At 38.4% G+C, this 18840-nt stretch overlaps 1 protein-coding gene across 7 annotated transcripts in view; it reads right to left on the reverse strand.

Annotated features, from left to right (window-relative positions):
- The window catches only part of Arhgef9 (Cdc42 guanine nucleotide exchange factor 9), a 241660-nt gene that overhangs the window by 72089 nt on the left and 150731 nt on the right, over positions 1-18840 (reverse strand). For all 7 annotated transcript variants that reach the window (XM_004872265.3, XM_004872264.3, XM_021250208.2 and 4 more), the window contains one exon: positions 8921-9100. In XM_004872265.3, coding sequence (XP_004872322.1) covers positions 8921-9100 — 180 coding nt within the window. The remainder of the gene's footprint in view (positions 1-8920; positions 9101-18840) is intronic.

Consider the following 18840-nt stretch of genomic DNA (forward strand, 5'->3'; position numbering starts at 1 on the left):
TTCCGGGCCACCATCCCTCCCGCTGCTCCCAGCCCAGAGGAAAGGGCTTTTGGGCCACCTTCTGTACCGCTGCTCCCGGCCCAGAGGAAAGGGTTTCCCGGTCACCATACCTCCGGCTGCTCCCAGACCACAGGAAAGGGCTTTTGGGTCACCATCCCTACCGCTACTCCCGGCGCCTGTCCGACCTCACCCAGCTCAGAGGAGGTAATCCGTGCAGGCGCTGACAGCCCCCCACCCCAGTCAAAATGAGAAAACACATAAATAAGTCTCAAAACCAGACTTCCAGATCACCTACAGCAACCCCAAAGGGAAATGAGATGGAACCTTCTGATAGTCAACCACCTGAACCCACTGAACTGGCAACAAAAGGGGATCTGGAAAAAATGAAATCAGAAATAATTTCTCAGATAACAGGAGAAATTGTGCCTTTAGTGCAAGACATGACTAATAAATCTAGAGAGGAGCTCAGGAACATGATGGAATCCCAACATAAGAAACAAATGGAATCCAGAAAACAGATGCAAATAGATTTCCAGGACATGAAAAACTCCATTGAAAGTCTACACAGCAGAATGAGCCAGTGTGAGGACAGAATTTCATATCTAGAAGATAAGATTGCAATTAGTAACCAGGAAAAGAAAATTTGCTTCAAAATTATAAGGGAACATGAGAAATCAATCCAGCAGCTGCTAGATGATGCAAAAAAGAATAACACAAGACTGATTGGGCTCAATGAAGAAACAGGACAGAGTGCAGACGACATAAAAAAAATCTCTTCACAGAAATAATGGCAGAAAACTTCCCAAGCAGGAGAAAACAGCTTGACATACAGATAAGTGAGGCATATAGGACTCCAAATAGCCTTGATCAAAAAAAAAATCTACACATAGGCATATAATTGTTAAGATTCCAGAAAGTCAACAGAAAAACAAAGTTCTCCAAGCAGTCAGAGAAAAGAAACAAATCACATACAAAGGAAAGCCCATCAGAATGACAGCAGACTTCACGACACAAACCATCAAGGCAAGAAGAGCTTGGAGTGACATATTCCAAGCCCTAAAAGAAAACAACCTCCAACCCAGATTGATGTACTCTGCAAAACTATCTTTCAAAATTGATGGAGAAATAAGATACTTTCATGCCAAAGAGCACCTTAGGAACTTCATGAATACCAAACTAGCACTCCAAAAATTTGACACAATAGCCTAGGAACAGACATTGAGGATCACAACCCCAGGGAGCAAAGCAGAATGAACCCATCTGGCATGACAAGAAATTAAATGTAAAGGGGGAGAACCCAACAAAAAGAAAAAGTCATGGCAATGACAAGTCAATACGTTTCAGTTATAACCATCAATGTTAATGGTCTCAATTCACCAATCAAAAGAAATAGACTGGCAGAATGGGTCAAGAAGCAAAATCCAACCATATGCTGCACACAAGAAACACACTTAATTCAAAAGGAAACTCATAGACTGAAAGTGAAAGGGTGGAAAACAATACTGCATGTGACAGGAACCCGAAAAAAAGCAGAAGTAGCTATCCTCTTGGCAGATCAAGTAGATTTCAAACCAACACTGATGAAGAGAGATGAAGAAGGACACTACATCCTTGTAAAGGGAAGAATCCAAGAGGAAGAGATGACAATCGTAAATATCTATGCACCAAACACTAGTGCACCCAACTATATAAAACAAATACTAACGGACATGAAAAGCCATATATGCACTAATACAATTGTAGTGGGGGACCTCAACACCCCACTGTCACAAATAGATAGATCAACTAGACTAAAAATAAGTACTGAAATACTAGAACTCAATCGAACTCTTGAACAAATGAACTGAACAGATGTTTACAGAGTCTTCCACCCCACAAAATCAGAATATACATTCTTCTCAGCTGCACATGGGTCATTTTCCAAAATAGACCACATACTCACACATAGAACATGTTTAAGTAAGTGCAAAGGAATTGAAGTCATCCCCTGTATATTATCCGACCATAGTGAGATGAAATTGGAGATCCAGAGCAAAAGAAACTCAAAAAATTTCATAAGCACGTGGAAATTGAACAACACACTTCTGAATAACCAGTGGGTCACAGAGGAAATTAAGAAATCAGACAGTTCCTTCAATTAAATGACAATGACAATACAACATATCGAATCTATGGGACACAATGAAAGCAGTCTTATGAGGGAAATTCATAGCAGTGTATATGCATATTAGGAAAACAGAACAAGCCCAATTAAACAACTTGATGCTGAACCTCAAGCTTCTAGAAAAAGAAGAGCAAGACAACCCCAAACCTCATACAAGGGAAGAAATTATAAAGATCAGAGGAGAAATCAATGCAATGGAGACTAAGAAAACGATACAAAAAATCAATGAAGTCAAGAGTTGGTTCTTTGAAAAAATCAACAAAATTGGTAAACCTTTAGTCAACCTTGTCAGAAAAAGGAAAGAAAAGGCCCAAATCCATGCAATTAGGAATGAAAAGGGTAAAACTACAACAGACCCAGTAGAAATCCAGATGATCATCAATACCTACTTCCAGAATCTATACACCAATAAGATGGACAACACAGAAGAAATGCACAGATTCCTAGATACATATGAATTTCCAAAGTTGAATGAAGAAGACCTAAAAATTCTGAACAACCCAATATCAACCAATGAAATTGAAAACGTAATTAAAAACTTATCACCTAAGAAAAGCCCAGGCCCTGATGGTTTCACTGCTGAATTCTACAAGACATTTAGAGAGGAACTGCTGCCGCTACTGTTTAAACTCTTCAATGAAATTGAAAGGGAAGCAATACTTCCAAATTCATTCCTGGAAGCAAGCATCACCTTGATCCCCAAAGCAGAGAAAGACCCAACTGAAAAAGAGAACTATAGGGCAATCTCACTAATGAACATAGATGCAAAAATCCTTAATAAGATAATGGCAAACAGAATGCAGAAGATCATCAAGAAGATCATACACCCTGATCAACTGGGATTCATCCCAGGGATGCAGGGATGGTTCAACATATGCAAATCAAACAAGGTAATACACTATATCAATAGAGCCAAGGACAAAAACCACATGATTATCTCCATAGACACAGAAAAAGCATTTGACAAAATTCAACATGCATTTATGATAAAAACCCTACAAAAAATTGGAATAGATGGTTTCTACCTCAAACTGATAGAAGCCATCTATGAAAAACCAACAGCCAATATCATACTAAATGGTCAAAAACTGAAATCCTTCACACTAAAACCATGAACAAGACAAGGATGTCCACTATCAACACTCTTGTTCAATATAGTTCTGGAAACATTAGCCACAGCAAGTAGACAAGAGAAAGAAATAAAAGGAATAAAGATATGTAATGAAGTCAAATTGTCATTATTTGCAGATGACATGATACTCTATACAGAAGACCCCAAGAACTCCACCAAAAATCTTCTAGACTTAATAACCAAATTCAGTCAAGTAGCTGGTTACAAGGTCAACACACAAAAATCAATAGCTTTCCTCTACACGAATGACAGACTCACTGAGAGAGAAATAGGGCAAATAACTCCTATCACAATGGCATCCAAAAAACTGAAATACCTAGGAATCATCCTAACAAAAGAAATCAAAGACCTGTTCTCTAAAAACTATGGCACTCTGAAAGGAGAGATTGAAGATGATATCAGAAAATGGACAGACATCCCCTGCTCCTGGCTAGGAAGGATTAATAGAGTGAAAATGGCCATACTTCCAAAACTCCTATATAGATTTAATGCAATTCCAATTGAGATCCCAGCAGCATACTTCATAGGCCTCGAGAAAACAATCCAAAAATTCATTTGGCATAAGAAGAGACCCAGAATAGCAAAAGCAATTCTAGGTAACAGAGACATGGCAGGGGGTATCACAATCCCCAACCTGCAACTATACTACAAAGCTACTGTGATCAAAACAGCATGGTACTGGCAAAGAAACAGGCTTGAGGACCAGTGGAACAGATTAGAAGATGCAGAAACAATGCCAGACAAACTCAGCCATCTCATCTTCGACAAAGGAGCCAAATACCCTCACTGGAGGAAAGATAGCCTCTTTAATAAATGGTGCTGGAAAAATTGGGCTTCAACTTGCCAAAGATTAAAACTAGACCTACACTCTCACAATGCACTAAACTAAAATCAAAATGGATTAAAGATCTAAATATTAAAATAGAAAGTCTGAACCAGTTGGAACAGAGGTCAGGTAGAACCCTTGAAGACATTGGTGTAGGAAAAGATTTTATGAACAAAACCTCAGTTGCCTGTGAACTAGCACAAACAATCAACAAATGGGATCTCTTCTTATTAAAAGGCTTTTGCACAGCAAGAGAAATCACCAGCAGTGTGAAGAGACATCCCACAATGTGGGAAAAAATCTTCACCTGCTCTTCCTCAGACAAAGGTCTACTATCTCGAATCTATAAAGAACTTAAAAAGATCAGACCTCCCAAATTTAAAGACCCAATCCAAAAATGGGCATCTGAAATGAACAGACATTTCTCACACAAAGAAATAGAAATAGCAAATAAATACATGAAAAAATGTTCAACGTCACTGGTCTTGGAGAGATGCAAATGAAAACAACGCCGAGTTTCCACTTCACTCCAGAAAGAATGGCTGCTATCATGAAATCAACCAATAACAAATGCTGGCGGGGCTGTGGGGAAAGAGGAACCCTGCTCCACTGCTGGTGGGAGTGTAGACTGGTGCAAGCACTGTGGAAATCAGTATGGAGATACCTCAAAGAACTAGGACTGGAAATCCCATTTGACCCCGCTATTCCACTGCTGGCGATCTTCCCCAAAGAATTAAAAGAATCATACCACAGTGATATATGTGCACCCATGTTCATAGCAGCGCAGTTTGTAATAGCTAAAGCTTGGAAACAGCCCAAATGCCCATCAACTGGTGACTGGATAAAGAAAATGTGGTTTTTTAATAAAATGGAGTACTACTCAGCCATAAACAATGAGATATTAGAAAAATTTATAGCTAAGTGGATGCACATTGAGGCAATACTCTTAAGTGAAATAAATAGGACACAGATGTGTAAATACCAAATAGTTTCTCTGGTGTGAGAAACTGAAAGTGTAAATAAGGGCTAAATGTATAATAGGTCATGTGAAAGAGGAAGAAAAGGGGCAAAGGGGAAGGAAGTGGGAGGGCTAGGGGAAAGGATAGAAGGGAATGGGATTAATATGAGAAAATGGAAAAATAGGAAGAAAATCTTTGTAAATAGGGAGGGCTGGAGGGGTTGAAGGGAGGGCTCGGCAAAGGTGAAAAACAAGAACCAAGAGAGACTATGTAAGGGTGCAAATTTCCAATGATGAATGTCATTATATTGTATACCTAAAATGTACCAATGATTAGAATGAATAATCGATAATGCAAAATAGGAAGAAAAGGTCCAAAGGGGTAGAGATAGTGGGAGGGTCAGGGGAAAGGAAAGAAGGGAAAGGAAAAATGCTGAGAAATGGAAAAAATGGAAATAAAGTCTTTGTAAATAGGGAAGGGTGGAGGGGGTGAAGAGAGGGCTAGGAATGGGGAAAAATAAGAACCAAGATGCATTATATAAAGGTACAATTCCCAATGAGAAATGTAATTGTGTTGTATACCTACAATGTACCAATAAAAGAATTTAATGCAAAAAAAAAAGATAATTAAATAAAGACTCTTGGGCTTAGGAAAACTTCAGAACAGGACTCCCCTTGGTAAATAAAGAAGCGGCTGCCTGGAAAAAATTTATTCCAGCCTTTTTTCACAAAGTGGACCCCAATAATTTCCATAGCCTCATGGGAAATACATCAGTAAACATATCGTTATGATATATATACATTGGTCATGTTCTAAGTTTTCATGGGAAAACAAGGTTTTATTTAAAATGCTCCTGGTACAAAACAAAATTAGGGGACAAAGGGTTTCATGTAACTGATACTCATTGTTATTTCATGGTATATATATTCATACCTTCCTGGTGTACAAGTCTTCTAGGATATTGTTTATGGTAATGATCTTTTTAAACTCAGTTATCTGCCTTTCTCTTGCACGCCAGCTACTTGTGATAAGAGGTACATGTCAAGCCAGAATGAGAGAATCAGTCAAATAATAGTTTTCTTAAAAACTTATGTGATATATGCAATATGTGTCACCACACTTAGGGATATTCAGTCACCAAACAGTTGAAACAACAGTTGAAACATGCTAAAATTAGAGGCTAGACATTATGAACTCCTAAGGTACATTTATGAACAATATGTATATTCTCTTTAGATGGCATCCTACTAAAGATAACAAATAAGAGTTTTCTTTATGTCATTTAATGTCTTCTGATTAGATGGAGGTGTTTCACTGAAAGACTGTTCCATACTAAGATGGACATGTAAGTGTTACAAAGAAAATGTCATCATGAATGTCATGTTAAAATACTATGTGCAGCTCTTGATCTTAAGTTTCTCTATAATATATAATCATTGTCTGTTAATATCCTGCAGGGATTCAACTACTAAAACAATCACGGCTGATAACAAATAACAGCCTTCTAACTGTGCTTTATACTTGAAAAGTGCTTGATGTTTTAACTATTGTAATAGTTAAGCTCACTATTCCTACTGAAATACTTATGTCACTGATCTTCTCTTCTGGGTGTTCAACAACTAAAGTTTGGAGACCAAAACTAGAAAGGTAACTGGGCTATGAGGACAGTCAATATTTTGGCCCCGGCCCCTCAAGATCAACAAAGATCTAGGTCACAAAGAAATCTTTCCTACAGGATCCTACATCTTTGGTAAGTCAATCAACCTCCTGAGCAGGGAGACTGCTGGGCACCAGAGGACAAATGTACCATGTGCCAAAGGAGGGTCACAAAGAGGAAAAAAATCTCCCACTCTTTCACTGAAAGAAACATGATCAAGCATGACCCATCCTGACAGCTGACACTGACAGAGGAGCTGAGAGGCTCTATGCATGGTTCCAAAGTAATGCCCAAGGAGACTTAACTGACCTTGATAGATAGCAAGAAGTTCATACTGATTGACACGTCTCACTTTAACTTGGTCTTAAACACCCAGCAGAAAAGAAGAAAAGAGGTATAAAAATAATGCCATAGTAATAAAGCTAGATATAAAAGGGGGCTCCAATTGCTGACTCTTTCTGGCAGTTTCCAGCTACACTGGTAGCTGACCATGGTTATGGATCATTAGGAAAAATCTACAGTAAAATCTATGAGCTCAGGTAGAGTTTTAAAATTCTTAGCGAGATTTGTTCAAATTGTCTCTTGTCTTCTTACAGCTAAAACTAGAGAGACTTATAACAAAGTATCAGACTTATAGATAACCACCATCAATAAAAGAGTCTAAGAGGTAACAGGTTACAATCACTCACTATTCCAGTATGTGTGTGACTTTCTCCCCAACCTGCCCTTTCATTCTCGTGTGCTCATGCTTAGATTTATCATGCTCTAATTTCTTAAAAGTTGTGTTTATTCTTGCCTAGAGGCTGCCAAACTCCAGTCATACAAATGGAACGTATGACAAATGTGCTAGACTTAGCAGTATCCACCAGATTGACCTCGTAATCAGCTCATAACTGCCAAACTATACAATACAACTTCTATGTTGGATTCTGAAGTCCCCTGGGCCTTCTTATCCTCTTTGTGGGAGGCTATTACTAGTTCCTCCCAGTGGAAACATTTATTGGCTATATTCATAGCAATCCTGCTGACCTTATAATCTGGCCTATGTACTCTTTTTTTTTTTTGGCCCATGTATTCTTAACTGTTTCTTTGACTTTGTCTCCTCCAGACACAAAGCTATACAGCTACCAAGATGACAATGCCTGGTGCCTATCAAAGGCCTTTAGATAGACTCTCTGTAGAGTAACTCTGACCGCTGATCACAACTATGACCCTCTTCAGCTGGAAGTAGCCAGAATGGTCTTCATTCTTTGCCACCCCCACAGCAGTTAGGGGTACTTCTTCAGAGGGGGAAATATTGCAGATAGGTAAGTTAATTAGATATTTTGTAGGCAGTTAGGCCAGTCCACAAGGAGCCAACATGGAGGACAGTGAAGATACATACACTGAAGGCCAGCATTGTAAAAGGAGAGAATCTACCACACCCATGTAGGGTGAATAGCAGAGATTGATATTCTAAACAGGTATCAATCACCTGGGTGGGGGGGCAAGGTCTTAACCCAGCCTTTCTGGGAAATATCCCTGACCCACCCTTACTGAAAATCCTTGTATGCTTGCTGCATGATTTGCTCCCCCAATTGACCTCCATTTAATCAATACTACCTGGGTGACTATACTTGTCATGGTTTTGCCCTACCTCATGCCCACCTTGTAAATTTCCATTGGGTCTTATAGTTTTGTTCCACTTTGTACCCACCTCACCACATGGCTTTGCTGTATAAAACAACTTTGAGAAGTGGGGTGGGCGGCAACCCACTTTCTGGTGCCCTTTCTGTCTTTCTTGGGCAGAAGCTTTTTTCTCCCAATAAATTTTTCCTACTCTTAAAAAAAAAGAAAAAGAGGGCCAGAGATTTAGCTCAGTAGTTCCGGCGGCCTGCCTCGCAAGCACGAGGTCCTGAGTTCGATCCCCGGTACAAAAAAAAAGAAAAAAAAAATCCTACTGGTAACTATCTAGAAGGATAGTGAGAGGGGAGTGAAAAGAGAGAGAGAATCCTAAGCCTAACCATAGAACCTTCCTAAGTCTTCATAACTTATTAAAGACCAAGTGTCAAAACCAGGGCCAGAGAGAAACTCATTACTCGCTGCAGAACAAAGCATCTTAATATAACCAGACATATCACAGGTTCCTTCTGTTTCTTCCTAATATCTCTCAAAAACCTCCCCAAAGTGGTAAGATGCTTACATGTTCTAGGAAGCAGGGTCCTATTTCGCTGAGGTGGGGGTCATCATTGTTGTACTGTTTCTCCAGGTCTCTCACAAAGCCCATCTGAAACCTGTAGATGTCTTCAATGTTCCCAAAGATGATCTTCAGTTGTTCATCACTGAACATGTCCCTTCTCTTCCGACACTGCTTCAGGTATCCCTGCAGCAAAGGAAAAGTCTAGGATGAGGATGACTCCCACTCCCAAGGAGCTTTACTGCTACTTAACCATTTGAGAGCCTCCTTTCAATTCCAAGAATAAAGCAGAAATTAATTATTTTCATTTGTCATGTGAAGAAACTGAGATTTAGAGAAGAATGTAATTACAATAGTAAATGTTTAAAGAAGGCTGGAGCAGCAAAGCTCTTCAGAGTATAGACTCCACAGAGCTGGAAATAGTGGCACATACCTATATTTCCAGCACTCAGGGAGGCTGAGATGGGAGGATCACAAGTTGAAGACCAGCATGAGCAACTTAACAAGACTCTGTCTCAAAATAAAAAATGGTTGGGGGTGTAATTCAAAAGGTCCTGAGTTCAATCCTCAGTAACACAAACACACACACACACCCCCCATTCCACACTGTCGGCCTTTTCCCACTATATATGCATGCTTGGGCATATTTTCATTTTAATATATATTGATTTAGTTGGCTACATCTATTCAGATCTCTGAAGTTCTAACCTTATAAGATAAACCCCAAAGTCTTAATAATATTGACAATAATCTGGCAACGGAGTTCAGGATAGAAAAATTTCTAATAAGGGAATGTGAATTGACATTCATTTTCTAAAGTTAATATCTCAGCTATCTAAAGTAGGCAGCCAAAAGAGATCATTTGGATAAGCTCAGCTAGCAAGCCCATGAATGCCTGGGTATGGTATTTCTAAAACTGTTTAGGACACATCTGTGAATAAAGGGATGAATTAATACAGCTAGTCCCAGATAAACGGAGAAAAGGGAATCAAAGAAATTCTTTGAGGGGCGGGGATTTAGCTCTGGTTTTGCTGCCTGCTGTGTGAGTGCAAGGGACCAGAGTTTGATCCCCAGTACCCACCCCCCCCAAAAAAGAAATTCTTTGATAAGACAGCACTGAAGTAATGTAAACAAAGTCAGGGCACATTATAAGTCTGCATAAAAAAAATCATAACTAAAACTAGGTCTTCCATTTTGAACCTATAGGTGTGGATTTTTTAAACATGATTACTGTCCTCATTGGAAATCATTAATACATAAAAATATTCTTAGTGAGAATAAATTACAGTCATTTGTTTTCATTTAAAAGTTCGGAGCAAATTTCTTAATTTGCTTCTTAAGTGTTCAGGAATCCTATAGAAGCTGATTTACCACATCGAGCCCTGTCTCTAACCCCACTTTTTCTCCCCAACATAGCAGTCAAAGAGGCTGTTGAGGCACATATCAGAAATATTGTCATCCCTGGCTTCAATTCTCTCTACCAACCTCAAACAAAATTTCAATTCCCTAACTCTTCTCACTTTCCAATTTGGCCATTAATAAATGGCCAAATTAATAAATTTGTCCTTCAACAGTTTGTAAATTAATAGTCTGTCTGTTTTGGCAACTATTTAACTAATGGCTATTGCCCTCATTGATATGTTCAAGAATTCTTACATTATTTTCACATCCAATTCTTGACTAGAAAGAAGATGCCCTCTATTTCCCATAATAAACTTTTGGCTTCCTTCCTTTTACTGAAGTATCTCCCAAAATTCTGTTTCCCTAGAAAACCTTCTTTCATGAATAAAGAGAGTGGCAATAAACTCCTGTTGGCTCCCTCCTTATCTAACATGTAATGGCCATGGCTTAATCTGTCTAAGGTGGTGTGTGCCTTTGTGTCTGCCTGTGTCTGTCAGTGTCTCTTTCTCACTCTACTCCCTTTGAAAGTACCTTATCTACAATCTAGCAGGGAGAGGGCCAGGGATTTAGCTCAGTGGTTCTGCTGCCTGCCTCGAAAGCACAAGGTCCCAAGTTCAATCCCCAGTACCAAAAAAAAAAAAAAATGGCCCAGGGATTTAGCTCAGTGGTTCCAGTGCCTCCCTCTCAAGTGCAAGGTCCCAAGTTTGATCCCCAGTACCAAAAAAAAAAAAAAAAAAAGGTAAAGAAAATCTAGCAGGGAGAGCAGTGAGCATACCATCACAACATTAAGCAGGGAGGCAGAGGCTTCCTCACTCCTGCTCCCACTTTTTCTCCCCAAGATAGGCCCAGGAGTACAGGGAGGAGGAAAAATTGGAAATAATGTTACACTTAGCATGTTACTTCTGGGTAAGCAGTACGTACTTGTGAGCTATCAAACTGAGAAACAGAAAAGTCCAGCCTGGACAGCTTATTCATCCCCTCAGAAGTCATTTCATAAAATGCTTAATAATTTTGTCTACTTGATCCATTTGAAATATTTTGGGAAGAAAACAAATAACATAAACCCCCTAAATGCAGCAAAGATGCTACAGTTCAACATCAGTATGGAATATAACAGAAATTTAAAAGGAAAAAAATGGTCTTTGGGAAAGAGAATAAAGTGAGATGTCAGAGCAGGTCCTAATTTCCTAAATAAGCTATTCATTCCATTATCAAGAACATTATTTTCTGGGCCAGGAATGTAGCTCAGTGGCGCCACACCTGCCTGGCAAGCACAAGGTCCTGAGTTCAATTCCTGGTACCAGAAAAAAAAGAACATTATTTTCTTTCTACTAGATTATACATATTGTGCTTAAGCTATATACTAAGAAGACTGTGACTGCCCACAGGATGGTGAGACTCTAGAGCAGTGATGATGAACCCTTTAGAGATCAAGTGCCCAAACTGCAACCCAAATCCCACTTATTTATCACAGTGCCAACATTGCAGTTGAACCTAAATATTCAATGCTTGGCTGCTGGGGTGACTTGGCTCACATGCTGACACAGAGGGTTCATCAACACTGCCCTAGAGTGTTTTATAAATAACTGTTCTTTAAAGCTAATACGAGATTATAAATGTATTCTGTTACATTTAGCTTGATGGAATACTATATAGTTATTAAAATGGATATAACACATGTATAGAAACATGGATGAGGGTTTATGATAGAATATTAAAAATTAGAACATAAACAACATATTACCATGATTACAACTCTTTAAATGCACACACATACATACTTATGACCAGATTTGAAGGAAATATAATAACGCAAAGCACAAAAAATTCTGTTGTATTTGGTGGATTTTATTTCTATTCTTAAACTTCCTCTAATCCTTTTTTTAATTGTCTTCATGGGTAAAAGTGAGAAAAAGTCTTTGTCAGAGAGTATAAAGAAAAGAAAATATAGCTATAAGGTTTCCTGAGTACAATATTATCAGTAAAGAGGAAGAATCCAATGTCTTCTCAAAATCTCCTCCAGCCCTAATGTTTAAGACATATAACATGCTGAAAGTATTATAAATAATATTTAGAAACTGGCTTTATCAAGGAAATAAGGTATGGGATACAAGAAAGAATTGAAAGTAGTCAGAGAACCCTAAATTTCAACCTCAACCCCTGTACCATACATATGTCCAAGAGGGATGAATAGTTTACTGGATTCTTGCTTTTATTTTTTATTCCTCCCCTTTTTTGGCTGGCCTGATTATCTAATTTTCCATAGCAGAGATCAACACAGGTTTGGCTTAGGACCCAAATCAATATTTATATCTTATTCACTTATTTTTGAAGTATATAAGTTTAAGATGATTTAGCCATAAAATGTGACTACCCAGAAACCTAATGTCATTTTAAGTTAGAAAAAAAAAGAAATAGATTGAGAAGCAAAACTGAGAGGTGACTAGAAGATAGTTACACTATTCAGGAGAGTAGCATTCAATTCTGACCCTCAATCTTCTCCCTCTTTCCAGAGGTAGATCAAGAAAACACTGCACAGCCAGAAGGAGCTAAGCAGATAAGTATAGAGGAGCCTGAAAAACAACACCATGAAGGATGATGGAAAGAGTCAGTTATGTTTATTATGTAGAAGATTCGGAGGCCTTCTGAAGACCTATCAGAGAGCAGAAAGGGAACAGAAGCAATCTATGGATCCTATCATCAGACATTCTTCAAAAACCCTCCAATCCCAGTCTGAATCAGTAAGACAGAATAGGGTGCTATGACACTAATGTGAACAGATTCAAGAGGGGAAATTTCCCAGAGCCTCATCACTGCCTCCCAGTGGGCATGGGAGAGAAATCAGGCCACAGAGTATTTGTGGATGTTATCAAATCAGTCACACTTGGCATGAATCAGCCATGGTATTGCTATGGTAGCAGTCAAGGAAGGTTGCTCATACATTTCATTTTGTTCTTAAATTCATAAGGGTGAATCTAGAAGTCTAGATCTAGTGTACTGATCTAGTAGTAGTGCCTTGATAAGGACTACAAACCATAGACAAGATTAACAGGGAAGAACCCCAAAACTGCTGGGAAATAGAGTAGATCAAAGAGCCTCTGGAACATATGGAGTTTGGAAATCCTTTAAAGAAGAGCCCTCACAAGTCTATACCTCAGAGTTTCCATCTCTAAAATGGAAACACCAGAAAATATTTCCTTGGCTCCTTTCAAGTCTGAATTTCTAGAGGTTTCATAAATTTTTTTGCCTGGAAGCTTAAAGTTTGGTAGGAGATCTCACAGACATGTTGAGGATGGTTTTTAAAAAATGAGGGTATAATGTCCATAACTATTGTATTCACAGCTGTATCTCCAGAGTTTAACACAGTACCTGCCATACAGTTGCTGCTTAGTATATATTTGTTTAATAAATAAGAAATGACTAGCTTATCCCATGTCAATGGTGGTAAGTAACTTAGAAGCAGGATGTTAAAATTGTTGGTTTTCATTATCTATTACACATGTGTATCCTACTTATTTCACTGAAGAGTATGGCCTTGATATACAATAGGAGGCAAAGGTTCAAAGGGGAAGGGGAAGTGAGGGGTGTGCAGGAAAGGACAGAAGGAAAAGAAAAAATATGAGAAAAGAAAGAAAAAATGGATACAAAGTTTTTGTAAATAGGGAGAGATGGAAGGGTGAAAAGGAGGGAAGGGGAATGGGAAAAAACAAGAACTAAGATATATTATGTACAGGTGAAAATTCCCAATGATGAATGTGATCATAATGTATACCTAAAATGTACCAATAAAGTTAATTTAAAAAATTATTGGTTTTCTTTTCTTCTTACTTCATTTGGGACAGGAAAACTTTTCTTCAAATAATATAAAATAATTTTAAAGCCCAGAGGATAAGAAGATATTTGCCACATGGAAAACAGATAAGTGAGCACAGTAATATGTGGACTATACAAGGAGAACATACAAATATGAGAGAAAGACCTGGATTGTCCAGGTAATCTAGTGGACAGGGTAAAAGGGTAAGGCCTGGGCAGATAGAACCCACTGGGTTAGGTACTTTAGGTTGATTATCTACCTCATATATCCTCATAAGCTATATAAACATCACCACTTTATACCATGTGTTATCATTTTTTATGCATAACAAGATGTAAAGATAATTGCAAAATACTGGGATAGGCAACATACAGAAGAAAATCCAAATGGCTAATGTCTGAAACTTCAGGCTTAAACATCAACTAAAAATAACTTGAAGCTACAGAATGAAATAACAGCATGACTTGAAGGGTTCATGATAAACTTGTTTAAACTTCCGGAAGAATTTCTTCATGGTTAAAAATATGAGACACTAATGCAAATGCCAGAGGAACAGTAGGTAATTTTCTCTGGAGGCATTTGAAGACAGTATTTACTCCACAGGTATGAGGTTACTGAGCTTATCTTCCCTAAAAGAGACAAGGAAGTCAGCTTTATAAGATATCTTTAAGGGGCCATGGATTTAGCTCAGTGGTTCTGCCGCCTGCCTCACAAGCGCAAGGACCCAAGTTTGAGCCTCAGTACCAAAAAAAAAAAAAAGGTATCTTTAGTTCTGCTTTGCCTATGCCTCAGTTTCCCTGATTGTAAAATGATTTCCAAAGTTACAAGAGACAGTGTCACCAACCACTGGTCACAGTGATCTGGAACTAAACTGAAGGTCTTTTATACTATCATCCATATTTAGAAAGAATGTGGTCTGTGGAGAATTCATTTAAAAAGATATTCCTTACTTAAGTGAAAGACTTTGATTAAAAGTCAGTTGATTTCCCACTTCCTCATTTGTAAAATGAGCGTTTTATGACTCAAACATTTGTAAAGCACTTTTACTCCTAGGAGTAAAAACAAATGATATTCTCTAATAGATAGTGTGACTTTTTTTATACTGAATACAGTGTCTCTTATTTTCCCCTCAATAAATGTAAAAGTGAAACATATTTAGAGCTCTCACTTAACCTACAGGAAGAGTAGGTTATGTATGTCATAGTAACACATTCACACTTGAGTAGGACATGCCCTGTGTCGCTTCCCCATCTCTCTAGTTCAGGATATTTACATCTTACAGTAACAGAGAGTAAGATTCAGAAATCACTTAAAGAATAACTCTAATTCACTCATTTTAGAGATGAGTAAAAGGTCCAAGGTGGAAGAGACTTTACTAAGGTTTCCTGGCCAGTGAGTGACCAAAAAGAAATCCAAACTCTGGATTTCCAATTCTAATTCTGGTATTCTTTCTAGTAAATCATTTTTTTTCCTCACAGGTTTTGGCTTAACACATTCCTGCTAGCCTCAACCACAGGTAGTATAAATGTATCTAATCACTTTTATTGGTCTTTTTACTGACAAAATTACTTTTAAAAGTCTATAAATGAACCAAATCTAGTTAGCTGCTTGAATTTGAATAGTTACTGACCAAATATAAATATTAATACTATTCATACAAATTAAAAATATTAATCAACAAATTTATTTCATTAAATTAAAAGAAATTTATTTATATTCATGAACAGTTTATTGATAATTAATTCTCTAAACTTTAACATGTAAAGCTTACAAGTACTCCATTGCTGGTGTATATAGTATTTATTTACAATGGCTGTACCACAAATTAACGGTATTATAAATTTTATATCATTTTAACATTTACCAAAGGAACTGTTATGATGACATCTGATCTGATAAATCAATGCCTTTCTTTGCATTACTGTAAACAAAGACCCCCCTTGAATAGTGGCACAAGTTTCCCAATGGAACAGTCATGAATGTACTACCAGTGGTTTAAAATGGTGGGAATGATCAAACTCAAAGTAGAGCCACCTGGCAGTGAGACATACTAATTATAGCCCTGTCATGAACATTTTAAAGGTGATACAACCCAGGGCTGAAAATTGTTCCTGGCTCACCTGGATACACATTTCTCTAACTGCCTTTCACATCTGTGGTTGCAAAATAGGACAAAGAAATAGTTTCTAACAATCTTCAGTAAAAGGTCTGATTACGTTAGTTGGATTGGGTAACCCTGAAAGCAAGGTTGTTATTTATATCCAGATGTCCTGTTAGCTTAATCCACCTCCCCACCACCAGCTTAACTTCTATTCTAGGTTTAAGACCACTTAACTTCTTCATTCCATTCCCCAGCCCAAGCTCCACTCCCTACCTCAGGTTTAAAAGCTGTTGCCCTGCCTTTCAGGGGTGGGCTGAAGACTCTCCTTTAGATCCCCAACATGCTGCTGTACATGTCATGCTAATAGATCTTTCTGCCTCCATCTGTCATCTCTAGGACTTAGTCAACCTAACATTTGGTGTTGAAATCCAGGAGGTCTTTGTGAGGGGACCAATCCATAAGGCCACCCTTACTGTTGCTGTCCTTCCACACAACACCAGCCATCCTCTCTGATCCAGGGAGTCATCTCCTTGGAATTGGGTGAATCTCTAGGTCTCCTCCAGAGGAACTTGCCATTTTCTTCTGTCTGTCCAAAAATCTAAGTACTAGGTCTTGGTCCTTTCTGGTCTGTGGAATTGTCTTCTTGGTCTGGCCCCTCAGGAGGCGTAGGATGCTGGTCTTCTGGTAGCCACCTTTACCAGGAACATAAGCAGAGATAGGGGATGCCTGTCTCTCTGTTGTTTTCTCTTCCATTTACCTAGAGACCCCACTCCATTACTGACAATTTCAATTTGGCCTATCAACTACCCAAAGACTCACCTTTGTCCTGTCTACTCAAGAACCCAAACACTCTCTTCCTGGGAGAGCATCACCTCCCCCACCACCACCAAGTTTAATAGATAATGAGTAACCTAAACACAGGACCTTCAACTTCCAAATTCTTTGAGACTTAAACAAATTTATCCACTGCAGTTTCAAGTGGTCCAAAGTTCCTTATGCACAGGCTTTCTTTTATCTTCTCAGTCAACTTTCTGTCAATCTTGTACTACTTTCCAAATTCTCCTTCTTCATGATCAACGTAGACTCAACTCTAACTCTGTCTTTGAACTTGAAATCAATACTGCTGACCATATACCCTCAACTCTATTCCACTCAAACCTTGGCCCCTTCTTCTTCACCTCCACCTTCAGAAAACTCCTCCCAACCTCCCTCCCCACTCTCCATCCCCTTTTTTCTTAGCCCACTATCATCTCTTATACCCATCAACTCCCTCCTAATCTGGAACTTTAGCTGGCCTCTGGAACAACTTAAAAAGATCTGTATGAAATCTGAGTGCTCATGGGGGACCCTCCCCCACACCGATGGCAGCAAAGACAGAGACTAAACTCCAAGCCCATACCAAATAAATGCAGAGGAAAAAATGAAATAAAATAAAATACCAATGCCAAGGGAAAACACTCCCACAAAGATAAAGATTTCTGGATTTCAAACTGGATTTCAACCTGCTAAAGATTAAAAATAGACCCATATCTATCACCATGCACTAAATTAAGATCGAAGTGGATTAAAGATTTAAATATTAAGACAAAACACTAAATTTGCTGGAAGATAAGTTAGGTAGAACTCTTGAAGACATTGGCATAGGAAAAGATTTTATGAACAAAACCTCAGTGGCATGGGAACTTGCACAAAGAATCATCAACTGGGATCTTATCTTATTAAAAAGCTTCTGCACTGCAAGAGAAACCACCAACAGAGCTAAGAGACAACCTACAATCTGAGAAAAAATTTTCAGCAACTGTACCTCAGACAAAGGACTGCTATCAAGAATATATAAAGAACTGAAAAAAATCAGACCCCCAAATTCAAAGACCCAATTCAAAAATGGGCATCTGAAATGAACAGACATTTCTCAGACAGAGAAGTAAAAGCAGGAAATAAATATATGAAAAAATGTTCAACATCATTGGTTATTTGAGAAATGCAGATGAAAACAACACTGAGATTCCACCTTACCCTCACAAAGAATGGCTGCTATTGAGAAATCATCCAATAATAAATTCTGGCAGGGGTGTGGGGAGAAAGGAACCCTTCTCCATTGCTGCTGGGAGTGCAGACTGGTGCAACCACTGTGGAAATCAGTATGGAGATACCTCAAAGAATTAGGCTTAGAGGTCCAATTTGACCCAGCTATCCCCCTGCTGGGTATCTTCTCAAATGAATTAAAAGAATCATACTACAGCGATATATGTGGACCCATGTTCATAGCGGCACAGTTTGTAATAGCGAAAGCTTGGAAACAACCCAAGTGCCCATGAACTGGAAACTGGATAAAGAAGATGAGGTTTTTTATAAAATGGAGTACTACTCAGCCATAAAGAACCAGAAGCTAGAGACATTTATAGCTAAATGGATGCATATTGAGGCCATCCTCTTAAGTGAAATAAATAGGCCACATATGTGTAAATACTGAGTAGTTTCTCTAGTGTGAGAAACTGAAAGTGTAATTAAGGATACACATTGATGAATTTGCCTAATAACATATTTCTTGGATTGTGTTTCCATCACATATCATATGGCTGTATCAAAATTTAAATTAGGGAGAAGCTT

The sequence above is a fragment of the Heterocephalus glaber genome, unplaced genomic scaffold, assembly GCF_053883595.1.
Source record: "Heterocephalus glaber isolate CG9 unplaced genomic scaffold, H.glaber_assembly_v1.0 deba00000936, whole genome shotgun sequence".
Taxonomy (NCBI): domain Eukaryota; kingdom Metazoa; phylum Chordata; class Mammalia; order Rodentia; family Bathyergidae; genus Heterocephalus; species Heterocephalus glaber.